This window comes from Coregonus clupeaformis, chromosome 18 (assembly GCF_020615455.1).
Source record: "Coregonus clupeaformis isolate EN_2021a chromosome 18, ASM2061545v1, whole genome shotgun sequence".
Lineage (NCBI taxonomy): Eukaryota > Metazoa > Chordata > Actinopteri > Salmoniformes > Salmonidae > Coregonus > Coregonus clupeaformis.
The window spans coordinates 16,586,887-16,614,349 of NC_059209.1; the positions used below are offsets into that span (position 1 = coordinate 16,586,887).

General features: G+C 44.4%; 2 protein-coding genes across 4 annotated transcripts; both read left to right on the forward strand.

Annotated features, from left to right (window-relative positions):
- Positions 1–4,957: 4,957 nt before the first annotated feature.
- Positions 4,958–24,333, forward strand: LOC121550289 (golgin subfamily A member 1). 3 transcript variants are annotated; one of them, XM_041862487.2, is made up of 24 exons: positions 4,958–5,155; positions 5,672–5,985; positions 11,374–11,464; positions 12,168–12,242; positions 12,898–12,995; positions 13,076–13,108; positions 13,222–13,350; positions 13,619–13,788; positions 13,988–14,099; positions 14,267–14,350; positions 14,649–14,774; positions 16,397–16,492; positions 16,631–16,726; positions 16,861–16,956; positions 17,153–17,305; positions 17,661–17,756; positions 18,208–18,297; positions 18,523–18,625; positions 18,755–18,915; positions 19,101–19,253; positions 19,390–19,449; positions 19,577–19,795; positions 19,911–19,997; positions 22,265–24,333. In XM_041862487.2, the coding sequence occupies exons 2-24, from the start codon at positions 5,857–5,859 to the stop codon at positions 22,343–22,345; spliced, it is 2,538 nt and encodes an 845-aa protein (XP_041718421.1). In that variant the 5' UTR covers positions 4,958–5,155; positions 5,672–5,856; the 3' UTR covers positions 22,346–24,333. The 3 variants fall into 3 exon arrangements, with proteins under 3 accessions (XP_041718421.1, XP_041718422.1, XP_041718423.1); XM_041862488.2 differs by lacking the exon at positions 13,076–13,108; XM_041862489.2 differs by lacking the exon at positions 12,168–12,242.
- Positions 24,334–24,552: 219 nt separating this feature from the next.
- On the forward strand, positions 24,553–27,463 carry LOC121551052 (60S ribosomal protein L35). Its single transcript, XM_041863577.2, has 4 exons — positions 24,553–24,647; positions 25,360–25,496; positions 25,732–25,813; positions 27,277–27,463. The coding sequence occupies exons 1-4, from the start codon at positions 24,594–24,596 to the stop codon at positions 27,424–27,426; spliced, it is 423 nt and encodes a 140-aa protein (XP_041719511.1). The 5' UTR covers positions 24,553–24,593; the 3' UTR covers positions 27,427–27,463.

Here is a 27,463-nt window from a genome sequence, read left to right on the forward strand (position 1 = left end):
ATTTGGTCTGCGTCTCACAAATGTTCTTCTTTGTGATCCGAACACCTCAAACTTCGATTCTTCTGTCCATAACACTTTTTTCCAATCTTCCTCTGTCCAGTGTCTGTGTTCTTTTGCCAATCTTAATCTTTTCTTTTTAGTGGCCAGTCTGAAATATGGCTTTTTCTTTGCAACTCTGCCTAGAAGGTCACCATCCCGGAGTCGCCTCTTCACTGTTGAGACTGGTGTTTTGCAGCTACTATTTAATGAAGCTGCCAGTTGAGGACCTGTGAGGCGTCTGTTTCTCAAACTAGACACTCTAATGTATTTATCCTCTTGCTCAGTTGTGCACCGGGGCCTCCCACTACTCTTTCTAAGAATATAATAATAAGCCATTTAGCAGACTCTTTTATCCAAAGCGACTTACAGTCATGTGTGCATACATTTTTACGTATGGGTGGTCCCGGGGATCGAACCCACTACCCTGGCATTACAAGCGCCATGCTCTACCAATTGAGCTACAGAGGTTAGAGCCAGTTTGCGCTGTTCTGTGAAGGGAGTAATACACAGCGTTGTACGAGATCTTCAGTTTCTTGGCAATTTCTCGCATGGAATAGCCTTCATTTCTCAGAACAAGAATAGACTGACAAGTTTCAGAAGAAAGTTCTTTGTTTCTGGCCATTTTGAGCCTGTAATCGAACCCACAATTGCTGATGCTCCAGATACTCAACTAGTCTCAAGAAGGCCCGTTTTATTGCTTCTTTAATCAGCACAACAGTTTTCAGCTGTGCTAACATAATTGCAAAAGGGTTTTCTAATGATCAATTAGCCTTTTAAAATGATAAACTTGGATTAGCAAACACAACGTGCTATTGGAACACAGGACTGATGGTTGCTGATAATGGGCCTCTGTACGCCTATGTAGATATTCCATAAACAATCAACAGTTTCCAGCTACAATAGCCATTTACAACATTAACAATGTCTACACTGTATTTCTGATCAATTTGATGTTCTTTTAATGGACAAAAAAATTGCTTTTCTTTCAAAAAGAGGGACATTTCTAAGCGACCCCAAACTTTTGAACGGTAGTGTATATTTATTTAATTTTGTGTATCGTGTAGATATATATATAAAGCACTCAAATCAGAAACAGCACATATGAGCAATACTATTTTTGTTCAGAAATATGTTGAGAATTTATTCATGCACTTGACTTAGTTGTCTCTTGTAATCTAGTCTTATAATAAAGCTATAAGCCTGATAATTGAGGTAAGCTCATTTTAAGATGAAGATCACTGATCTAAAGATGGGCAGTCCTATGAGAGCAGGAAGCCTAGCTGTGGTTATTTGTGTGAACTTACTGTGATACAGGATGAGCTAGTTAATATGGCAATTATCAAAATTAGAGATGCTGCTATTACTGTTAATGTCACGTTCGTTTATAGACGGGACGGACCAAGGCGCAGCGTGATATGCATACATGTTTATTATAATGAATAAACACAACGACAAAACAACAAACTAAATGAAACGTGAAGTCCAAGGTACAACAAACAACATACCTCACACGGAACAAGATCCCACAACTAACTAGTGCCAAAAGGCTGCCTAAGTATGGTACCCAATCAGAGACAACGAGCGACAGCTGCTTCTGATTGGGAACCACACCGGCCAACATAGAAATACACCTACTAGAAAACCAACATAGAAATACACAACATAGAATATACACACCCTGACTCAACATATAAGCGTCCTCTGCGTCAGGGCGTGACAGTACCCCCCCCCCAAAGGTGCGGACTCCGACCACACAACATACACATAACAGGGTAGGGACCGGGTGGTCATTCCGCCTCGGAGGCGGATCCGGCTCAGGGCATGACGACCTCTCACTCTTCGCCTCCCTGTTGCGCCCCTGGTCTGGTCTAGACCTCGGCGCGTTGCTTTCCCTCTCCTTCCTCCCACTATACTCCAAGCCCTGTCTGGACCCTGGTGTGGGAGATCCCGAACCTGGAGAGGGGCTGACGTCTGGGTCTGGACTGGAGCCGCTGACCGGAGCTGGACCGGGCACCGGTGGAGCGGACTGCTCAGGCTCCAGAGTGGAGCAGGTGACCTGAGCTGGATCAGGCACCGGTGGAGCAGACTGCTCTGGCTCCGGAGTGGAGCCGCTGACCGGAGCTGGACTGGACCCCGGTGAAGCGGATTGCTCTGGCTCCGGAGTGGAGTAGCTGACCGGAGCTGAACTGGGCACCGGTGGAGCGGACTGCTCTGGCTCCGGAGTGGAGCAGCTGACCGGTGCCGGACCAGGCACCGGTGGAACAGGCACGGGCCGTGCCGGACTGGACACACGCACCACTGGCTTGGTGCGAGGAGCAGGAACAGGCCGGACCGGGCTGGCGATGCGCACCAATGGCTTGATGCGAGGGACAGGAACAGGCCGGACCGGGCTGGCGACGCGCACCACTGGCTTGGTGCGATGGACAGGAACAGGCCGGGCCGGGCTGGCGACGCGCACCACTGGCTTGATGCGAGGGACAGGAACAGGCCGGACCGGGCTGGCGACGCGCACCACTGGCTTGGTGCGAGGGACAGGAACAGGCCGGACCGGGCTGGTGACGCGCACCACTGGCTTGGTGCGAGGTGCAGGAACAGGCCGGGCCGGGCTGGCGACGCGCACCACTGGCTTGGTGCGAGGGGCAGGAACAGGCCGGGCCGGGCTGGCGACGCGCACCACTGGCTTGGTGCGAGGGAGCGGAAACAGGCCATACCGGACTGGCGACGCGCACCACTGGCTTGGTGCGAGGGGCAGTAACGGGTCGGGCCGTACTGGGAACACGCACCACTGGCTTAGTGCGGGAAGCAGGAACGGGCCGGACCGGACTGGCGACACGCACCACTTGCTTGGTGCGAGGAGCGGGACTGGGTTCCTTTATTAACCCCCGCTGCCTAACCAGCTCCTCTTGCCGTGCCTCTACACTTTCCTTATCCCTTATAGCCTCCTGTAGCTCCTCCCTCTGACCGAATAACTCCTGCTCCCTCTGAACCAATAGCCCCTGTAACATGGTGGCCTCCTAACCTGCAGATCTCCAGCCTCCTGCTGTCTCGTCGTCCACACCGTGTGCCCCCCCCCAAAATGTTCTTGGGGTTGCCTCTCGGGTCTCCGTCGTCGGCACTCCTCTTCCCGTGAGGACTCCTCCGGGAGCCCCCACGAGTTAGGGAACAGAAACTTGTCGTCGTCGTCATCCTCCGACTCCTCAGTATAATACTGTTCCCACTCCTCTTCCCAAGGTCGTAGGGACCCAAACTGAAAACCAACCGGGTGCAGTGGTCAGGGCTCTTCTCTCACGCTCCACGACCACCCCTTTAGCCCCCCCAAAAATGTTTATTGGGGCTGCTTCTCGGGCATCCTCCTCGGCCGGCTTCCGTGTTGCCGTTGCTCCTCTCCTGCCTGGGCATCTACCTTCGCCCATGGCCCTTTCCCCGCGAATATCTCTTCCCATGACCACAATTTGCCCATCTGTGACATGGCAATTCGCTCTTCCTGGGCACGCTGCTTGGTCCTCGTTTGGTGGGATCTTCTGTCACGTTCGTTTATAGACGGGACGGACCAAGGCGCAGCGTGATATGCATACATGTTTATTATAATGAATAAACACAACGACAAAACAACAAACTAAACGAACCGTGAAGTCCAAGGTACAACGTACAACATACCTCACACGGAACAAGATCCCACAACTAACTAGTGCCAAAAGGCTGCCTAAGTATGGTCCCCAATCAGAGACAACGAGCGACAGCTGCCTCTGATTGGGAACCACACCGGCCAACATAGAAATACACCTACTAGAAAACCAATATAGAAATACACAACATAGAATATACACACCCTGACTCAACATATAAGCGTCCTCTGTGTCAGGGCGTGACAGTTAATCAGTAAATACAAGGAAATACACTACATGGCCAAAAGTATGTGGACACCTGCTCGTCGAACATCTCATTCCAAAATCATGGGCATTAATATGGAGTTGGTCCCTCCTTTGCTGCTATAACTGCCTCCACTCTTCTGGTAAGGCTTTCCACTAGATGTTTGAACATTCAGCCACAAGAGCATTACTGAGGTCGGGCACTGATGTTGGGCGATTAGGCCTGGCTCGCAGTCAGCCTTCCAATTCATCCCAAAGGTGTGCGATGGGGTTGAGATCAGGACTCTGTGCAGGCCAGTCAAGTTCTTCCACACCGATCTCGACAAACCAGTTCTGTATGGACCTCACTTTGTGCATGGGGGCGTTGTCATGCTGAAACAGGAAAGGGCCTTCCCCAAACTGTTGCCACAAAATTGGAAGCACAGAATCGTCCTATAATGTCATTGTATGCTGTAGTGTTAATATTTCCCTTCACTGGAACTAAGAAGCCTAGCCCGAACCATAAAAAACAGCCCAACCCATTATTCCTCCTCCTTTACAGTTGGCACTAGCATTCGGGCTGGTAGCGTCCTCCTGACATCCGCCTCAACACTTGGCGGTCCCGTTCTGTAAGCTTGTGTGACTTACCACTTCGCGGCTGAGCCGTTGTTGCTCCTAGACGTTTCCACTTCACAAAACAGCACTTAGAGTTGACCGGGGCAGCTCTAGCAGTGCAAAAATTTGACGAGCTGACTTTATTGGAAAGGTGGCATTCTATGACGGTACCACGTTGAAAGTCACTGAGCTCTTCATGACGGGCTATTCTACTCCAATGTTTGTCTATGGAGATTGCATGGCGGTGTGCTCAATTGTATACACCTGTCAGCAAGGGGTGTGGCTGAAATAGCCGAATCCACTAATTTGAAGAGGTGTCCACATACTTTTGGCCATGCAGTGTACAATCAACGCATTGTATGTCCTCCAGGTTCCGTCGTACTGTTTTTGTTGACTGACATGAAGTAGAGCGAATCCCTTTCCACACCCTTTTAGATTTGTCCAATGAACACGGACGCAGTGTACTGGCATATTACGTGTTGATGTAAGCGAGCTAGCCAAAGAAACAGTCCAGACATAGTAATACATTTGTCGTAAAGCAGTATATTTGTAGTTATTACATTGGGAAACGGTAGAGTTGCTATTCATTGCAGAGAATACGTTAAACACAATGGGCTTCACTGGGAATGTGTTACTTTGTCGGAGTTCATACGGTAAGAGATTCCCTTGATTAGCTGGCTAACTTCGCTAGCTAGGCTAACAATAACAGCGACAGCGTTTGTAAAACTGGCTAGGTAGCTAGCTGATAGCCATCATTTGTTGAAATCTTCTGTCTCTTCCTGGATGATCAAACAGCCGTGAACAGTTAGCTGGTGCCGACAGATTTCTTAAATCTCGAAATGTTGGGTTTTTTACAGAATGGTAACGAACTATTCGGAAACTGCTAATGAAAGCTAGCAAGAGAGCAGCCATCCTTGCCAAGACTGAGTAGCTAGTTAGCTACATTGTCGTGTCATCCAGCTGAAATATCATTAGCCTCTTCATATGTATGTCTTCGCAAACCTGCTAACTAAACCTGCTGTCACGTACGTGTCAACTGATCTGGTGACATCACAAATCATAAGGCCAAAACGACTTATCAGCTAGCTACAGTCAGTAGCATATCCTCATTCAGCATTTCTAATAGTTTTTATGCTGATTGCCATGACTCACTCTGTTGTCTATTTCAGATTGAAAGAGGAATGACAATGACAGTTTCCCTTTCTGTGAGAGGAGGCTACACTGGAATACAGCTGTTCTGGGACCCAGAACGACCACAGCCCGAGTGACAGAGGACTTGCATTGTGGAGCTTTTGGGGAGAGAACTAGTAGCAGGCAGTACACTTGGGTAAAGAAACACTAAGGCAAGGTGGAGATGTTTGCCAAACTGAAAAAGAAGATTGCTGAGGAGGCTGCCACTGCCCCCCGGACCGGAGTCCGCATGCCTCGCTCCTGCAGCAAAGAGTCCATTACGTCAGTGGGGGCAGACTCCGGGGATGATTTTGTAAGTACAAGTATTGTTACCTCACTGTCCATGCCAGTCATCCTTTGAACCCACTAAGAGTAGTTGGTCACATGACACGAAACAAGGTTTCCCAGGCTATTCTACAAGGAAGACATCATGGAAGAAAAGCTGGGAGGTTTCTTTGAAAGGATGGCTTGTGGCCTCTAATTTCAGTAGGCTTAAGTTTTGCACATATGAAACGCAAACAAAGGTCATTTATATCGTTTACACTCTTTCAATTCAACATAACTGATCTATAACATGATAGGCTTTCTCAGTGTTTTGAGAGATTCTGCCTACCTGACAGGAATGGCCCAGGCCCTCCATCAGTGTTTCTCCTGTGTAATGGAGCCCCAGGGACTGTCATGATGATGTAAATCACTACCATTTACATGCAACATATCAGATCGCCCTTGCACTGTGGTGTAAACAGTGCTGCATTCGCACTTTGAGATGGATATCTAATATTGGCTTTATGAATATCAGCGAAATAGTAGACCTAATGTACAAGACTTACAGTATGCAGAGCCAGGGAAAGAGCAGTGAAGCGATTTGCTGCGTTTTGAAGTTTGGTGTAATTGTCTTTTTATATACATTACCAGTCAAAAGTTTGGACACACCTACTCATTCAAGGGTTTTTCTTTATCTGTACTATTTTCTACATTGTAGAATAATAGTGAAGACATCAAAACTATGAAATAACACATATGGAATCATGTAGTAACCAAAAAAGTGTTAAAAAAATCAAAATATATTTTATATTTGAGATTCTTCAAATAGCCACCCTTTGCCTTGATGACAGCTTTGCACACTCTTGGCATTCTCTCAACCAGCTTGACCTGGAATGCTTTTCCAACAGCCTTGAAGGAGTTCCTACATATGCTGAGCACTTGTTGGCTGCTTTTCCTTCACTATGCTGTCCGACTCATCCCAAACCATCTCAATTGGGTTGAGGTTGGGGGATTGTGGAGGCCAGGTAATCTGATGCAGCACTCCATCACTCTCCTTCTTGGTAAAATAGCCCTTACACAGCCTGGAGGTGTGTTGGGTCATTGTCCTGTTGAAGAACAAATGATAGTCCCACTGAGCCCAAAAAGGATGGCATGGCGTATCGCTGCAGAATGCTGTGGTAGCCATGCTGGTTAAGTGTGCCTTGAATTCTAAATAAATCACAGACAGTGTCACCAGCAAAGCACCCCCACGCCGTAACACCTCCTCCTCCATGCTTTACGGATGGAACTAAATATGCGGCGATCATCCGTTCACCCACACCGCGTCTCACAAAGACACAGCGGTTGGAACCAAAAATCACATTTCCACCGGTCTAATGTCGATTGCTTGTGTTTCTTGGCCCAAGCAGGTCTCTTCTTCTTATTGGTGTCCTTTAGTAGTGGTTTATTTGCAGCAATTCGACCATGAAGGCCTGATTCACACAGTCCTCTCTGAACAGTTGATGTTGAGATGTGTCTGTGACTTGAACTCTGTGAAGCATTTATTTGGGCTGCAATTTCTGAGACTGGTAACTCTACTGAACTTATCCTCTGCAGCAGAGGTAACTCTGGGTCTTCCATTCCTGTGGCGGTCCTCATGAGAGCCAGTTTCATCATAGTGCTTGATGGTTTTTGCGACTGCACTTGAAGAAACTTTCAAAGTTCTTGACATTTTGTATTGACTGACCTTCATGTCTTAAAGTAATGATGGACTGTCGTTTCTCTTTGCTTATTTGAGCTGTTCTTGCCATAATATGGACTTGGTCTTTTACCAAATAGGGATATCTTCTGTATACCCCCTACCTTTTCACAACACAACTGATTGGCTCAAACGCATTAAGAAGGAAAGAAATTCCACAAATTAACTTTTAAGAAGGCACACCTGTTAATTGAAGTGCATTCCAGGTGACTACCTCATCAAGCTGGTTGAGAGAATGCCAAGAGTGTGCAAAGCTGTCATCAAGGCAAAGGGTGGCTATTTGAAGATTCTCAAATATCAAATATATTTTGATTTGTTAAACACTTTTTTGGTTACTACATGATTCCATATGTGTTATTTCATAGTTTTGATGTCTTCACTATTCTACAATATAGAAAATAGTAAAAATAAAGAAAAACCCTTGAATGAGTAGGTGTGTCCAAACTTTTGACTGGTACTGTACAAGTAGGTTGCCTATATTCTGTTGACATTGCCTCTTGGTTTATGATTTGGGTCTGTGAGTCAGCCATCCTGTTGTTATATGGTTAGGTGTGTCTGGAGATTGGCATCCAGAAGCCAGTGGATTCCATGGTCAAGTGTGTAAATGTACGAGTATGATACCATCACTCTTTTGTCAATGATGACATGAATTCAGAAATATTCCCCATCATAGAGCAGGTTAAAGGGATAGTTCAGGATTTCGACAATGAGGCCCTTTCTGTACTTACCCTTTCAATGAGGCCCTTTCTTTACTTATGTCTCTGCATGCAGTTTGAAGGAAGTTGCTAACTAGCGTTAGCGTAATGACTGGAAGTCCATGGGAACAGCAAGCATGCTACCTGTTCCTGGCTAGCTGTTCCTGTAGACTTCGTCATTGCGCTAACACTAGTTAGCATTGGCTTGCGAAACTCCTTACATTTCTTCATACTGGATGCAGATACAAATAAATGGTATCCACAAGTTCATCTGACTCTGGGAAAGTCATTGCCAAAATCCCGAACTATCCCTTTAATGCATTGTTGAGTCTTAAGGTGCAAACCTGTGTAACATGAAGCCCTGCTCGGGTGTCAGATCTACCCTGCTCTGTTCACTTGACCACACATGACTTGTAGGCACTAGAACACACACTGTTCCTTTTCTCTTTTGGAGAAGGTAGCTTAACATACTGTATGTAGAGACAATTCCGCTTAAATCTTTGAGGCTAATCAGTAGACAATGTGATGATGTTATTCCACATTGCACTGTTGTGTTAGATATTATATTACTTTCAGAATATCATAAGATACAGAATTTTTGTTGTTGTGGATGTTATTGGAAAGCGTCAGAAGCGTTAATCAGTTCAGTTGTGATTTTACCCCCCCCCCCCAGCCTACGGTTGACAATATGAATTGAGTGGCTCTTCTTACAGTGTTACCCAGATCCAGTGTCTTGGGGCTGATGCGTCTTTCCTTTGTCATTTGCACTATTTTGAATTATTTAAGTAATTGACTGGTAATAAGATCCAATCACCTGGTAGGCTATCCCTCATTAAATTTGTAGTAAAGTAAAATCACGCACAAACCGTCATTCTGTTACCAAACTTTGCATCTGCACTGTTCTTCAAGTTTTTGTAAAATGTTCAGTGTAAATTGTTAAAAGTAGTCCTTGTGCATAGAGTTGCATGATTTGTTTAAATTTGAAATCATTGTTTTTTGTTTGACATACATTTTAAAGTGAAAGATCATTCTGTGACCATGGAATTGCCCTAAACACACTTATAGACATGAGTTGGGTACCTCTGATATGAAATATCATTAATATAGATCTTGTCAGTGGGATATTTCATAGATTCTACAACATCCACAACATACAGTGGGGAGAACAAGTATTTGATACACTGCCGATTTTGCAGGTTTTCCTACTTACAAAGCATGTAGAGGTCTGTAATTTTTATCATAGGTACACTTCAACTGTGAGAGACAGAATCTAAAACAAAAATCCAGTAAATCACATTGTATGATTTTTAAGTAATTAATTTGCATTTTATTGCATGACATAAGTATTTGATCACCTACCAACCAGTAAGAATTCCGGCTCTCACAGACCTGTTAGTTTTTCTTTACCTGTATTAACTGCACCTGTTTGAACTCGTTACCTGTATAAAAGACACCTGTCCACACACTCATTCAAACAGACTCCAATCTCTCCATAATGGCCAAGACCAGAGAGCTGTGTAAGGACATCAGGGATAAAATTGTAGACCTGCACAAGGCTGGGATGGGCTACAGGACAATAGGCAAGCAGTTTGGTGAGAAGGCAACAACTGTTGGCGCAATTATTAGAAAATGGAAGAAGTTCAAGATGACGGTCACCCTCGGTCTGGGGCTCCATGCAAGATCTCACCTCGTGGGGCATCAATGATCATGAGGAAGGTGAGGGATCAGCCCAGAACTACATGGCAGGACCTGGTCAATGACCTGAAGAGAGCTGGGACCACAGTCTCAAAGAAAACCATTAGTAACACACTACGCTGTCATGGATTAAAATCCTGCAGTGCACGCAAGGTCCCCCCGCTCAAGCCAGCGCATGTCCAGGCCCGTCTGAAGTTTGCCAATGACCATCTGGATGATCCAGAGGAGGAATGGGAGAAGGTCATGTGGTCTGATGAGACAAAAATAGAGCTTTTTGGTCTAAACTCCACTCGCTGTGTTTGGAGGAAGAAGAAGGATGAGTACAACCCCAAGAACACCATCCCAACCGTGAAGCATGGAGGTTGAAACATCATTATTTGGGGATGTTTTTCTGCAAAGGGGACAGGACGACTGCACCGTATTGAGGGGAGGATGGATGGGGCCATGTATCGCGAGATCTTGGCCAACAACCTCCTTCCCTCAGTAAGAGCATTGAAGATGGGTCGTGGCTGGGTCTTCCAGCATGACAACGACCCGAAACACACAGCCAGGGCAACTAAGGAGTGGCTCCGTAAGAAGCATCTCAAGGTCCTGGAGTGGCCTAGCCAGTCTCCAGACCTGAACCCAATAGAAAATCTTTGGAGGGAGCTCAAAGTCCGTATTGCCCAGCGACAGCCCCGAAACCTGAAGGATCTGGAGAAAATAAAATAAAAATAATAATATGCCATTTAGCAGACGCTTTTATCCAAAGTGACTTACAGTCATGCGTGCATACATTTATTTGTGTATGGGTGGTCCCGGGGATCGAACCCACAACCTTGGCGTTACAAGCGCCGTGCTCTACCAGCTGAGCTACAGAGGACCACGAGAAGGTCTGTATGGAGGAGTGGGCCAAAATCCCTGCTGCAGTGTGTGTTAAACCTGGTCAAGACCTACAGGAAACGTATGATCTCTGTAATTGCAAACAAAAGTTTCTGTACCAAATATTAAGTTCTGCTTTTCTGATGTATCAAATACTTATGTCATGCAATAAAATGCAAATTAATTACTTAAAAATCATACAATGTGATTTTCTGGATTTTTGTTTTAGATTCCGCCTCTCACAGTTGAAGTGTACCTATGATAAAAATTACAGACCTCTACATGCTTTGTAAGTAGGAAAACCTGCAAAATCGGCAGTGTATCAAATACTTGTTCTCCCCACTGTATATGTTTCTAGTACCTGCTGCGCCATAACCATGGAAGCTCCAGTATGACCTGCTGTGCTGATGGGGATCCCTCTATTCTGTGTGTTTGTGTTGACCTCCAGGCTTCTGATGGCAGTAGCTCCAGGGACGACCTCTCCTCCCAGATCCTCAGAAGGAATGATCAGATTCGCAAGCTGGAGGCCAAACTATCAGGTAAGACATGTCTGTATGGAGCCAGTTTAATCAGAGTAGGATGATGTGGTTGCGCCTAGGCCTAGACACTGATCTAAGGTTAGTTTTGCATTTCCCCCAACCATAATTAAGGTTAGGTTTGGTGGTGCGTAAGCTGATTCTAGATCTGTGTCTATTGTGCTTAGAGACAACTTTTACCAAGAGCAGTATACTCAAGTCAAAGGTCACATAACCAACGGGTAATGTCTGGCTTCTGTCTCGACCTCATGGCTTTTGTTAACACCGGCCCTCACAAAAGGTATGATAGGGTATTTTTTACAATTTTTCTTTATTCTTTACCAAATTCCCATCTGGTGAACGTTAAGAGCAAATGCCATGGCTTTTAGTCTACCTTTTAGGTTCTGTGTGTCTTTTCTCCCAGATTAGTGTGATAGCTACTCCTCCCTTAGAGGTGGTGTGTCTGACCCCTTAGAAAAGGTTAAAAGTCGCACATCTTCACGCAGCCTCTTAACCAGGATGGTTTTCTCATCTAAGAAAATCATTGTTTTTTCCTTCCATTTTTTCTCAATCATGTTTTATTTTATTTTATATGCCTCTCCATTTATTTTATTCCTCCTCCTCCCCGTGGCTTGTACTCTCATCCCCCTGTCCCCCTTTCCTGTGTGTGTGTACATGTGTGTTTTATGTGCTGTTGGTATTCCATCACCCCACCTCCTGCCACTAGGCTACGCTGAGCAACTCCAACTTATGCAGAAGACCAAGGACAAGCTTGAAATTGCATTAGAAAAACATCAGGATTGTACGTACTTTTATTCTCCAATCTCCTCTCATTTTGCTTTCTTTCTTTCTTTCTTTCTCTCATTTGTTTGTCTGCTGGCTGTGGTAATGGTCACCCAAAGCACCATCACTCGCTCAAGGAGGGGCTCAGAATCATATGCTGTCACTTCTATAGGTTTCCATATTTAAAAAATCTATTGTTGAAACAAGGGACTTGCATGCTTCTTGACATAATTGTTTTGAAATGTTTTTGGCACTGTTGTAAGTAGGTAAGTATTTCTGCTATGACAATTATATGAGACAATATAAAACAGTGGATGTTTTATCAGTATGTAAATGTCTATTACTTCCCTTTTTTTGGTAATAATCAATGTTATAACAAACACCAATGTACTAACGTAACCAATAACAATAAAACATCTATAAAAATAAGTCCATTTGGGATGTCTGTGTTGGCCATGCTTAGATGCACTGCTTGCCTTTGCTTCTTGGAAACACCTAGCTTGGCTTACTGGACACATTCTATGGTCAATATTACTCTCACCCTTTCAAAGCTTTCAAAGCTAGCAGCTACCAACCACTGACAAATCTACAACCTGCTGTTTCAATTGAGCCATCTTTGGCTAGCCAGTTGTATTGCTAATTCTTTCTCTCTCTCGCTTTCTTTTACTACCCAGCCTCCATGAGGAAACTGCAGGACCAGAATGAGACTCACCAGACCAATAGAGCCAAAATGGCCGAAGGCATGGCTTTGGCCCTGGACAAGAAAGATCAGGTGAGCATCATATCCTTTGCACCACGAGGCATACGCTTGTGTGTGTTTATAGTTAGATTAAGTCCTGTCTTTGTCTGTAGGAATGGATGGAAAGGATGGCTACGCTAGATCAGGTACGCTAACATCTAACTAACATTCTAACATCTAACTAGCATTCTATGTTCTCATTCAGCCAGTCAGTCATCGTCTGTGTAGATGAGAGATCTATTCTGTCTGTGCCCCTCAGGAGAAGGCAGCTCTGTCTGTGCGGCTAGATGAGATGATGGAGCAGAGCCTCACTCTGTTCCAGAAGAGGGATGACCTGGATGAGCTGGAGGGCTTCCAGCAGCAGGAGCTCGCCAAAGTCAAACACATGGTACGCACTATGGACAACAAGGTCCCACTGTCTAACACTAACCCACCACATGGCACGTAGGAGGCAATTCAAACATACACATGTCGTTTTGTGCTTTATCTGTCTGTCTATTCTGATCCAAGCTGTAGCTATGTCGGTAATGATCCACCTTGGTAAAACAACGCTTTGGTGGGATCAAAAGTTTTTCTATTACCCTAGACAATAATGGTAGTTAAACATTTGTTATAGTGAAGTATTTTCTGTGGTGTGTCCTGTTTCGTTATGGTAGTTACTGAGGAAGGAGGAGCAGCTGGGACAGCGGGAGCGAGAGCTCCAGCAGAAGGAGGCCGAGCTGCAGACGGCCAAGAAGGGTTTGGCCGAAGCCCAGGAGAAGCTGCGGGCTCTGGGAGAGGAGCATCAGGAAAGTTGTAGGCTCAACACCGAGCTGGAGATCGAAAGGTTAGGACAGGACACAGAGATTGCCATGAATTCAGTAGTTGGAGATGCTTATCATCATGACTGAAAATAATGACCTTACTGATAAGGGAGAGTTTGTGTGCTAAATCTCTTGATGAAGTCTGCCTGTTTTCTTCTGGGTTTTCTGAGGTTTTGGTTGTTGTCTAACAGTACAGGGTTGTGTGTGTGTGGTCTCATTAAGAGAGGAGCTGCTGGAGGTCAGGGAGGAGGCTGAGAAGAAGATCGCTGAGCTGGAGGGCAGAGGCCAGAACCTGCAGAAGGTCATCCAACAGGTGTCTGAGGACTTCCAGAAGGTTAGCCCTCTAACCTATAGATGCTTCCTTGAAAAATCCTGTCACTGTATTGAAATGGTACATATCTGTAATGACAGCATATGAATACAGTTAGATAAATGTGATGATAACAGTTTATAACATTTTTCAGAATGTAGCAATCTAATTGTGTGTGTGTGTGTTCTCAGTCGCGGAGCGCGGAAGCAGCTGTAGAGAAGTCTCTCCATACCTTACAAACAGAGCACAATGCCCTGAAGCTGCAGCAACACAAGGTAAGACCAGACCACCATGTAACTCCTTATATGGGCAATTCCATATTTCTGTTACTAAATCTGCAGTTTTTCCAGTGAATGTTTTACTGTGTAAATTGTTCAAAGTAGTCATTGTGCATAGAGTTGTATGGTTTGTAAAACTTTGAAATTAATTGTTTTAGTTTGGCATAAACGAAAAATCGGAGTCTCAGTGTATTTCCATTACCGTGGAATTGCCAGTATCTAACCCCTCCTCCTCCTCATCCAGTATGCTCTATAATTGACCCATCCCTCTCTCTCTCCCTGTTGTGGTCCCCAGGCAGCAGTGACTGATGAGGACAAGGAGCGTGTGCTGCTGGACCTGCAGGAGAAGGTCTCCTCTCTGGAGAGACGTCTGCAGGGTAACCTGAGTGAAGACGAGCTCCTCCAGGAGCTGCTCAAAGAGGTAACTACAACAGCTAATCCTAAAGACAGAGGACTCCTGTGGAATTGGTATAAGGAAAATACCTTAAAGAACCATAAGTAAGTATTTCACTGTTAGTCCACATCTGTTATTTACGAAGCATGTGACAAATAAAATTTGATTTGAATGGTGATGCATTTCAAGTCAAGCTTATTTGTCATATGCACAGAAACACATGGTGTACACAGTACAATGAAATGCTTACTTGCAGGTTCACCTCTAAACAGTACAATAACTATAACAAAGAATTAATACAAATCATTTAGAAGCTTAACCCTTGGCCTATATGGAAAGGGCTAAATTGAAACGTTTCTTACAGAAGAAATATGAAATGCATATGCATAAGCATGGTAGCAATTGAAAAAGAACAGTTTGAAGATTATGGGAAAATTATTAGACCAAAGTTGAGGACACAATAGTTCACCTGACACAACACTGAATCCAAACATTACACTGTTTATTTTATGTGCATTTGACAATTTCTGTACTTTTTGCCACATTTGTTGATAACGAAATTTGAAAATACTCTTGATACATTCAGTAACATAATATTTTTCCTGGAAAATGTGGGGTAGGTGCAACATAAGACAAGAAAATGACAAGGGTTTGAGTGAGAGGACTAACTGGTGTCTCCAAGTGGCCACACACCTCTCCGAAGTGTGCACAGTTCCTAAGTAACTTCAATGCACTTTTATGGCTCAAAGAAGAGTCTTCATCTATAAGGTGCATTTTAGAGCTCTCCTAGCTGTGCTGTTGAGGAACTAGAGCAAGCACACTTGTAGTTGTTTTGTTTGGAACACAACCCTGCATCCCCGCCTTTACACAATTACTGTTGTTGTTTACGCAATCCAAAAACCTTCCATTATAAATCCTATTCTGGGTCAGGTGGGCATCATTTGAAAGCTTGTTCTATAGCCAACATTACTAGCTAAGTTATAAAATATGATCTTACAGTTAGGCTTTCACAAGGCAATTCGGAGAAACAGATCGTCATTTTGGTGCGCATAGAAAGGAATCGTGAGTGCATTCAGGTGCGTGTCCTGCGGCCAATATCTTCCAGTTGCCCAATTAGTGGAAGGGATGGGGGCAACTTCTTGTCGCGCTGTGCTCAAGTTCAGAACGTCTGTCAGTCAAAACCCATACAGCGCTCTGAAGCGGAGAGCCTGAGCTCTGATGTCATGTATAGCATGTTACTGTACAGCCACTTTGTCCCAATTTAGGCGCTTATCAGTGTCCAAATCTGCCATTTCCAACCTGTATACGGGTACGAGTGTAAAGGGTTCATGGAATAACAACAGAATAAACATTTAGCAGAAGTATAAATACAAGGAAGGCACTCAAACAAATGTACAGTATAATATTTACACGTGTGCCGGGGAAGGGGGATATGGAGAGGAAAGGGTTTTGTGCGATATTTTTAGCAATAATAAATAAAGTCCAATAGCAGCAGTCGTGGTGTGTATGTAGCGTGAGTGTGTGTGTGTGTATGTGTTTGTGCATATGGGTGTGTGAGTGCATGTGTGCTAAGGTGCGGAGAGTCAGTGCAAATGGTAAGTTCAAGTGTTCAGCAGTCTTTGTTTTTTCCCCTGTGTGTTAATGTGTAGAAGTCCACTCTGGAGCGGAGGCTGGAGGACATGAGAGTGGAGCTGCTGCAGGCACGCACCAACCATGCAGACACGGTTAGCTCACTGGAGACTCAGGTAAACAGCCCTCTCTCTACCTCTTCATCAGAGTTCTATAGTTCTTCACATGCAACTGGCTTAGATGCTCCATTAGTTAACAGCAACATATGAACAATTGTATGAACACATCTGGTAAGCATATTCTATCTCTCCCAGATATCCAGAATCAACAACAATGTAACTGAACTACAGAACCTGCTACGACACAAAGACGACTCTTCCAAGAACTACAGAGAGAGAACGGACGCACAGGTAAGCGATCAGGCACACTGGTGGGAGAGAACAATGTAAGCATTTCAGACCTGTGCTCTCTCTTCGTTCTTTCTCCTTGTGCGCTCTACCTTCAGTCTCTCACACACAGCCCCATGTCGCTCTCTGTCTTACAGATAGCAGGTCTGGAACAGCAGGTGCAGGAGAGCAACGAGAGGCTCAAGAACACTGAGCAGCAGATCACCGACAAGCAAGCACGCCTGGACGAACTGGTAAATGTTTGTCCGAGTACGGTGAAAGATGCTCTACCACCACTGTAAATAAAGTTGAAGCTGAGGCTGGAGCAAATGCAGTTGAACCTTTTATTCCTTGATTAGACTTCTTCATGTATCTTATGGGAGCCAGAGACACAGTTAATGTAAGTATGTGTGATGCTGAGACTGCCCTTTCCCCTGTGGTCACCCCCAGCAGGCAGAGTGGAGTGTGGAGAGGGACAGTCTGCAGCAGCAGGTGTCTGCAGAGCGGCAGCAGGGCCAGGAGAGGGCAGGCTGGATGGAGGAGCAGCTCTCTGCACTGCAGACAGAGAAAGACACAGAGCACACCTCTGCCCAAGCTAGGATTGTGAGTTACAGTTCTCAGCTCTCACTTGCTCTGTAGATGTTGACATTTTTGTTCACTAAACTGTTCTCAGTGACATACCTGTTAAGGTACATTTTTACTTTGGTATTTGATAGTTTCGATGCAGATTTTGATCAGCTTATCCATTGGTCTCGGTGGATTGGTAATTGCACATTATCGGGACTCTCAAACAAGGCCATAAAATATGTATCTATCGTTATTAGACTGTGATCCTACGCCCTCTAATTTCTGCTTTTCTTTCGCTAACATCCCTTTATCTATTTTTCTCTGTCCCTATCCCACATCTCTCTCCCTCACCCACCTCTCCCCCCACCCATTTCTGTTTTGTGTTTCCCAGAGTGAGTTGGAGGAGGCGAGAGGAGCTCTGCTGAGAGGGAGGGATGAAGCTGACGTGGCTTTGAGGAGACGGGCAGAGGAGCTGGAGCAGGCCAGGGTCAGACACACTTCCTGCTTTATATTAGGCAGTCAGTTGAAAACAGGATGTCACAGATTTCATGATAAATTCAATTGTATTCTTGGGTCACTCCAGATTTTTTTGCATGCTGTGCCACACCCATTTCTATGAGAATAGCTACTGCATTACAACTCCAAGAAAGGGTCCTGTTGCCCGTACACATGGGGTAATGATGCAGCGGTCTAAGGCACTACATCTCAGTGCATCTCAGTGGTAGAGGCGTCACTACAGACCCTGGATCGATTACAGGCTGTATCACAATCCGGCCGTGATTGGGAGCCCATAGGGCGTCGCACAATTGGCCCAGCGTCGTCCGGGTTTGGCAGGGGTAGGCCTTCATTGTAAATAAGAATGTGTTCTTAACTGACTTGCCTAGTTAAATAAAGGTTAAATACCATTTTAAAAATGATGTCCCTGTATGTGACCCCAGTCGGAGCTGAGCAGTAGGCAGACAGTGAGTGTGGAGATAGCGATGGCTCTGGAGGACACCAGGAGACAGAAGGAGGAGCTCCAACTACAGGTCTGGAGAGACATCATACTCACTATCACATCATACATTTTTTCTGTACTCTTTTAAATAACAAACAACATTCTCTACACTGTGTTGGAACAAGGTTTTACAAAATTGCCAATGCTATTGACTTAATCATACTCGGGCAGCGAGTGATCTGTTACAAATTCATGAATTCAGCTTGTTTCGATTGTGCTCCTAAATAAATTATACGTTTACTGTCTCCTTTTCCAGGTAGGACAGATGACGACATCACTTCAAACAACATCGCAGGAACTGGCCCACGTCACTGAGCAGTTGAAGCAGAGAGAGGAGGAACTCCAAACACTTCGCAATGGTAAACACTTAATTTCTCTGTCAGGTGCACTTTTCCTCTGTCTGCCTTGCTATGTGAATTTGGAAGTTGTAGTGTTGACTTAATACTGTGTAGTGTCTGATGCTCCCTTCCACTGTGTTTGTGTTGCAGAGTTGCAGAGGGCCCAGAGCTCCCTGTCCCAGCTGCAGGACGAGGGGGAGAGGCTGCGGGCATGGGCCCAGAAGAGGGAGGAGGAGAAGGACAGCCAGCTGGTCAGCCTGAGGCAGGAGCTCCTCACCCAGACCGAGCATCTGGATTCCTGCCAGTCACGGGTCCGAACACACACAGCGGGCACAGCCATTACGCCACTTTAACCCTGTTTTTAATGTCCTCCTTAGCTTCCATACTGTACATAACTCAAGTCTGTCATTACAGATTATACTTTTTGCATGTGTTGTCTGACTGTGCGTGTGTGTGTGTGTGTGTGTGTGTGTGTGTGTGTGTGTGTGTGTCTCAGGTATCTGAGCTGGAGGTGGAGGTGGAGACCCTGACGTTGCAGCTGCAGACTCCAGAGGTGTGTGAACCGGACCAGAATGGGACCGTGGACGACCTGGACCACATGCAGAAGGCCAACAGAGACCTGGAGCAGCAGCTTAGTGACAAGAACAAGGTCAGTACTGGGCCAACCAAAAACCGTGATCACCACACAGGCATGTTCGGATAATTACTCCTTGTCTGAAATATCTGGAACAGGTCCATTTCAGTGTTTGTGTGCTGTTATTGATTGGATGCCTGTTGCTTTACAGACCATTAAGCAGCTGCAGCAGAGGCTAGCTGAGCTGAAGAGGACCTTGCAGAAGGAGCTGGTGTGACATTTAGATACCTTTTAGTATGAGCATCCAATCTAAATCCAATATTTCTTCCATTGATTGAATATGGTCCATGTGCTGAGTTTTGTGTGTGATGGTTTGTGCCTGTGTGTTCCTGTTGCAGAAGCTGAAACCTGAAACGGAGTTAGAGGGGAAGGAAAGGGCCCAGGAAGGGAGAGGAGAGCGGCAGGAGAGGCCAGACAGAACCTTCACTGAGCCCACTCCAGCCCCTGGCCCAAACACCACTGTCACCAACACTTCTGACCTCAATGACTCACGAGAGATCAACTTTGAGTACCTCAAACACGTGGTGCTAAAATTTATGTCGTCCAGAGAGGCTGAGGTGAGAGCAACCCACCTGGTCCCTGTTATCGTAGCTAGACCCATCAGTTTTGGATGTCTATGGTCATGGCTGAAGTCTAAATCTCTCCCTGTCCCCATGTCGCTCTGTCTCATAGGCCTATCAGCTGATCAGAGCGGTGTCTGTGTTGCTGAACTTCACTGGTGAGGAAGAGGACATGTTAAAGGAGACACTGGAGTACAAGGTGACTTTCTCCTTTCAGACATCTGTTCCCTGAAACTCCTCTGTCAAATGAATGGGCGTTATGGCCATACCACAGCCAGTGTACAGTGGGGGAAAAAAAGTATTTAGTCAGCCACCAATTGTGCAAGTTCTCCCACTTAAAAAGATGAGAGAGGCCTGTAAATTTCGTCATAGGTACACGTCAACTATGACAGACAAAATGAGGAAAAAAAATCCAGAAAATCACATTGTAGGATTTTTAATGAATTTATTTGCAAATTATGGTGGAAAATAAGTATTTGGTCAATAACAAAAGTTTCTCAATACTTTGTCATATACCCTTTGTTGGCAATGACACAGGTCAAACGTTTTCTGTAAGTCTTCACAAGGTTTTCACACACTGTTGCTGGTATTTTGACCCATTCCTCCATGCAGATCTCCTCTAGAGCAGTGATGTTTTGGGGCTGTCGCTGGGCAACACGGACTTTCAACTCCCTCCAAAGATTTTCTATGGGGTTGAGATCTGTAGACTGGCTAGGCCACTCCAGGACCTTGAAATGCTTCTTACGAAGCCACTCCTTCGTTGCCCGGGCGGTGTGTTTGGGATCATTATCATGCTGAAAGACCCAGCCGTGTTTCATCTTCAATGCCCTTGCTGATGGAAGGAGGTTTTCACTCAAAATCTCACGATACATGGCCCCATTCATTCTTTCCTTTACACGGATCAGTCGTCCTGGTCCCTTGCAGAAAAACAGCCCCAAAGCATGATGTTTCCACCCCCATGCTTCACAGTAGGTATGGTGTTCTTTGGATGCAACTCAGCATTCTTTGTCCTCCAAACACGACGAGTTGAGTTTTTACCAAAAAGTTATATTTTGGTTTCATCTGACCATATGACATTCTCCCAATCCTCTTCTGGATCATCCAAATGCACTCTAGCAAACTTCAGACGGGCCTGGACATGTACTGGCTTAAGCAGGGGGACACGTCTGGCACTGCAGGATTTGAGTCCCTGGCGGCGTAGTGTGTTACTGATGGTAGGCTTTGTTACTTTGGTCCCAGCTCTCTGCAGGTCATTCACTAGGTCCCCCCGTGTGGTTCTGGGATTTTTGCTCACCGTTCTTGTGATCATTTTGACCCCACGAGGTGAGATCTTGCGTGGAGCCCCAGATCGAGGGAGATTATCAGTGGTCTGAGGACAGAGGAGCCTCTTAAAGAAGAAGTTACAGGTCTGTGAGAGCCAGAAATCTTGCTTGTTTGTAGGTGACCAAATACTTATTTTCCACCATAATTTGCAAATAAATGCATTAAAAATCCTACAATGTGATTTTCTGGATCTTTTTTTCTCAATTTGTCTGTCATAGTTGACGTGTACCTATGATGAAAATTACAGGCCTCTCTCATCTTTTTAAGTGGGAGAACTTGCACAATTGGTGGCTGACTAAATACTTTTTTCCCCCACTGTATATCAAATGAAATAGGCCATGACACTGTTTTGTCCTCAATTGGCCTCATTTCTTAAATATACTTGCTATCTGTTGTTTATTTTGGAATACCTAAGCTACATCCGGAGGGAAAATGTTATTTTAAAGAGGCTAGAAAGCCAGTATGAGGGTTTGCGCACAGGCTAGAATGAAATGCGGCCGGTGCGTGGGAGAGAAAATATCTGTAGAGTTCCAAAAGTACTCGCACTCAAAACCATGAAAAGGAATAACACAAGGAGGCCGAGATGCAAAAAATAATATAATGATTTTAATCCATGCTCAAAAGAATACAAAAAGTGAAATAAATAATGTACAGAGCATATGTATCGGCCTTATGCCTTCACCAGTGTTGTACAAACAAATTAAGAAGGCACTGTGCGTAACAGGCGCAACAGGTGCAAGCAGATAGTTAATTAGAGACTGGTGAATAGGGAGTCGATGCGAATATATAGAAGAGTATAAAAAATTGACAATTCATATGTCACATATAATTAGAAAGAGACAAGAGTCTGGGCTACCATAACTTTCAAGCACACATCACATATACAGTTGAGACGGGCACAGAGTCAAGCTGCAGTGCAGCACCCCTAGATGGAGAGCAAGTTGTGGGGTTAAGGGCCTTGCTCAAGGGCCCAACGGTAGGGGAATGTCTTCAGGATGTGAACCCAGCAGCCCTCCAGTTGCCAGATGAATTCCCTCCTATTTTTCCAGCGCCCGACCCTTCCACAGTTGTAACTATAGTTCTAATAGTCCAGTGATACATGTATTTCATTTGATATAATCGTAACATCGCTTTGTTTTTCAGATGTCCTGGTTTGGATCCAAGCCTTCTCCAAAGGGTATTGTTCGGCCGTCAGTTTCAGGGGCACCTGCTCACTGGAGCTGAGGGGACAGCGAGAGGAAGAGATGTGGAGAGGACAGAGACACACATGACTTTTATCATGTCCTTGCATGATGTCTCCCATCACTGTGGTAACCAACTGAACATTGTGAAGAGGACACTACCTAAGCTTTAAAACGGTTTCTGACGTGACACAGATTCCTATATAGCTCTTCAATCTCCTTAAAGGACTTTTTTCTTGCTCTTCAAGAGGACAGAGAAGGGCTCCACAATGACTTGGAGAGGCTGTCTTGTTTTATGGTCTGTAAAAAACGTTTTGGGGTGTGATTTTATTTACAAGTAAAATGGTTAAAGCAGACATGGGATTGCTGCGTTGATAAATGTTAACCTTAAAGGGATACTTCAGGATTTTGGCATTTATCTACTTCCCCAGAGGCAGATGAACTCATGGGATACAATGTCTATGTCTCTGCATCCATTGTGAAGGAAGTTAGAGGTACTGTAGTTTTGTGATCCAATGCTAACTAGCGTTGAACAATGACTGGAAGTCTATGGTATTTACTAGCATGCTAGCAGTTACCATAAACTTCTAGTCATTGCGCAAACGTTAGTTAGCAACTGCGCTAACGCTAGGTACCCCTTTAAGAGTAACCCTTCTCCCTCTTGGAATTAAGTTAACATGAGATCTTTGATGCAAACAGTACAAGTATGTCTTACGGAATTCAGCAGGTGTTAACAGAGTGGGATGGGTCAGGCCTACCAGACTGTCACGACTCTGTTTGACAGAGAATTTTATTTATTATCTCTGTGCTCCAATGTCTCTGTTTTTTCTTTAATTTAGATGTAGAAAATGGTACTTGCTGCCTAATAACTACCTATGGTCTATGGCTGGGAAAGGGATCTTGTTGGATTGCGAGTGCATGATAATAATAACCTTGTAAATGCTACCACCCCAATCAACCGCTCTTCAGTTGAATGGATCCCACCAAGATTTCTGAAGGACCCTTCACAACAGTATTTCATTTGGTTCTTTCCTACAACAATATTAATTCTGGGGGCTTGTGTAGAAAAATATCATGTTAGAATGAGAACTAGAATGAGAAGGTTTGCTGTTCTCTGAAGGGGAGGTGAGAGCCATACATCAATGGTGTTGATATCAATGGAAAAAATGTATGTTATGTAAAGAGGAGAGGAGTGACTCTTAATATAATGTTGATTAAGTAAATAATTATTGAAAGATATCTAAATAAGAATTATTGGAGGATGTGCTCTACCTTTACCTGCCTTGTGTTTGTGTAAATGACATTCCATATGTCTATTTATATATGAAAACTGTACATATGCATTGAGAACTTTATAAATCACTGGATGTAAATTATTTTTGTTTCACCTCTTGCAGCATTTTACACCATCTGTCTGTCCATGTTGCCAGTCTTGGCTTGATGCTCTGTCTCACTTGCATCCTGCAAGAAGTGACCCTTTTTATGAGCTTACAATGTGAGGGCATTAACATTGTACTGGAGGAAAGCCCATTGAGTACAGTATGAATGCCTTATACCAGAATGCATTGGATCTCTGTAGAGGAAAACCTGTCTCCCTACATTCTAAATAGAATGTGAACCAGGTGTGAAATCTCCATGTGTCTGGTGACGTTACAATACTGTAGCATTTGTTGTCACATTCATCAGGTTTCTGTGGTCAGTCAACCCTAGGGCTTTAAACTTTCTTAAAATGGACATGATCTACATTCAATTATAAAACACCACACTTCATTAACAGTGACCTGTTATTGAATAATACCGGGTATCACACAAGTTTAGAATTCTGTATGGACTCCAGTAAGGGCTTGAAAGCAATCTGCCTGAAGTAGTTATATATAACTACAACATTAATATCACAGCACAGGTGACTATGACTCCACTGATCAATTTACTGCAAGGTCACTATCAAAAACCTGATGCTCTTTTGAACCTTCTGTTTGATCCCGCTATGTGTTCAACTCTGGTTTTTAACAAATAAATAAAATAAATCACTACAGATTCTCTTCATTTGCATTTTAACAAGTGCTACCACAACAAATTATTTAGTTTTGTCTTAATTTATATTGTGAACATAAAGGTTTGTTTTCATACATTTTCTCCGGTACAGTGTACAATCCTCATGATTCTAAGTAAAGCAGAGATACAGCAAAACAAAGTGGGCAACAGTAATTCTCAGTTGAATCCATTCAGTGGCGCTGTAGGCATTTCACCCATGCGCAACAAAAGGAACGCCTCCGACCGGAAGATAGCTTATGCGCGAACACGTTTTCGGTCTTTCTTTTCCTGTGGCAGCATCGACGAACATGGTGAGAGGCTCGCGGCTTTCGTTCAATTCAGTAAAATGGTCCTGTCTATTCCACATAAAACGACCACAGTTGATAACATCCATGAGCATGAGAATCTTATCTTGCCACATATGTTTGTGGTAGTTCGAGAATGGTCCTTCATTTTTCGCTTGTCACCAAAACGAACGCGAGCTAGCTAAACGCTAACGTTAGTAAGCTAAAAGCTAACGTTAGCAAGTTTGCTAGTTACTAACGATTGCTAGCTACGAACGTTAACTAACCAGTTACGTTGGCTACATTTTAGTCATTTAGCAGATGCTCTTATCCAGAGCGACTTACAGTTAGTGAGTGCATACATTTTCATATTGGCCCCCCGTGGGAAACGAACCCACAACCCTGGCGTTGCAAGCGCCATGCTCTACCGACTGAGCTACAGGGGACTATAGCTAGCTGTCAAACATGTCTCATAACTACTTCCAAATGGAATGGTTGTTAGCTTACTAACTAGCTATGGCGGTTAGCTACCAACTATTTCACTACTTATCAACTTAATTATTTCGATATGTGTGTTGCCAATTAGAATACCTAGGAGATTCATTAGCTGTCAGCCCACGTTGACTGTATGTGTTAATTTCGCGAACTAACGTTACATGGGTAACGTTAGCTAGTTCGCTAACTGTTAGCCAAATCGATTTTCAAAGCTTGTGTCCCCGTTTTTTGTAAATCTTAACAGGGCAAGATCAAGGCTAGAGACCTGCGGGGCAAGAAAAAGGAGGAGCTGCTCAAGCAGCTGGATGACCTGAAGGTTGAGTTGTCCCAGCTCCGTGTAGCCAAGGTTACTGGTGGAGCTGCCTCCAAACTCTCCAAGATGTGAGTATTATTTGGACTGCAGAAATTATGCAGTGTCAGCTTGTCCAGAGTTGGCTGTCACTGTTTATGGTGAAGGAAAAAGTGGCTTCTCCGTTGTTATCTCGCAGTGAGGTGATGGTTATATGACTATGGTATACAGTGTTTAGATGCAGTAGGGCAGTCAAAATGGCCATATATTTCTGCTAAAATCGTGAATTGTACTAAACCCTTATATTTGGATCTGTTTCCTTTCAAGCTGTGTCGTCCGCAAATCCATCGCCCGTGTTCTGACTGTCATCAACCAGACTCAGAAGGAGAACCTGAGGAAGTTCTACAAGGTAAGAGCAATGCCCTCCATACCCACATCTATTCAACATTTTAGTTAAACAAACCTGATGAATGGTTAAAAACCAGCGGGCGGCTCTGACCACAGAGTATCTGCGAACATTTTCTGTTTATTTCCTGATTTTACGTGTTGACATGCCACCGTTCGTCAACACCCAACAGGTGATCTGCTGCACATGGTGTGGGTTATGGCTTTTCTTAAATGTCAACCTTGACCACAATTAAACATGCTGCAGATTAGTTTAAGTGACCTGTGTAACCTAAAAATTTCAGAACTAGGTTGAGTGCCAACCCTGACTATCAGACCTTGAATTTCCCGGCTGCACATGGCTGTCAATTTCCCCCTCTGTGGCCGTAATGCCCCTTAAAAAATCCATGCCTTGTGGCCGTTGTGCCCTGAATATAATAATTATAATTCCCTTCTCCCGGCTGCCTATCACCGTGCTCCGAAGCACCTCTCACACGCATGGCTCTCTCAGATATCTCAATTCTTATTAACCAATGCCCGTCACATGATCAGGTCCTTCTCACAGGCATTGCAGCTCCAAAGTAAGGTATAAGTGAAAACCGACATATTGGAGATGCAACAGCACGCGTTAGTCCATATTTACTTTGTCAGCCAACAATATGAGTAACCAACCACAGCCTATGTCAATCTACTATCCCCCATAGTACAAAAGTTTACCTATTCTATTGGTCAGCTTGTCCTTCTGTGCGAGAAATAAATATTCCAAACATACTCTGGGACAGTTGTGGGACGCGATAGATCCCAAATTAATGACAACTGTACATCAAAAAAAACTTTTGAAAGCACTGAGGCTGATTCAACAGATCAGAATGTTTAGCTTAAAATGTTGATAAACTATTAGGCTATTTCTTCAAGTAAGTGCAGCCTCTCAGATATCAAGGTGGGTGATGTTACAGTGCGCAACAGGCACTGGCCTTTCTCTATCTGAACGAACAGTGCCTCAATTATGTAGACAGAATCAAACCTTTAGATATTAATAATGATCCTACATATGTGTCACATATTTTCAGGCGTGTCCCTCATGTCAGCATCAGTCTGGACATAACCAAGGCGCATTGGCTGCAGCCTGTTGTCACCTACACTTCGACATATAGGCTATTTATGTACATTTACACATGTTTTTTTTACAGAATAGCTTCTGTTTAAAAATTAAAATAAATGTAATTGCCTATTTTGGTTAATGTCCTTGGTGCCCTGGCAGATTGGGCACCTCTTGGCCAAATGGCCTTGCCCCTAAAATCACAATTCCAGGCCTGCTGACTATACAGCCCAGTTTAATGCTGAAGGCCAGTTTATACGACCAGAATTGAAGAACAATGCAATAGCAGCAGTCCTAATCTGAGTTTTGTTCTGGTTATTTTTAGTACATATCGCATATAGTGCCAATGTAGTGTTTATTGTAATTTGACTGTGAATGTCATGTTTCAGGGTAAGAAATATAAGCCCTTGGACCTGAGACCCAGGAAGACCCGTGCCATCCGCAGGAGACTCAACAAGCATGAGGAGACTCTCAGAACCAAGAAGATGCAGAGAAAGGATCGCCTGTATTCAATTCGCAAATTTGCTGTCAAGGCTTAGGGTCGTTTATCTTGTACAAATAAATTGACTAAAAAGA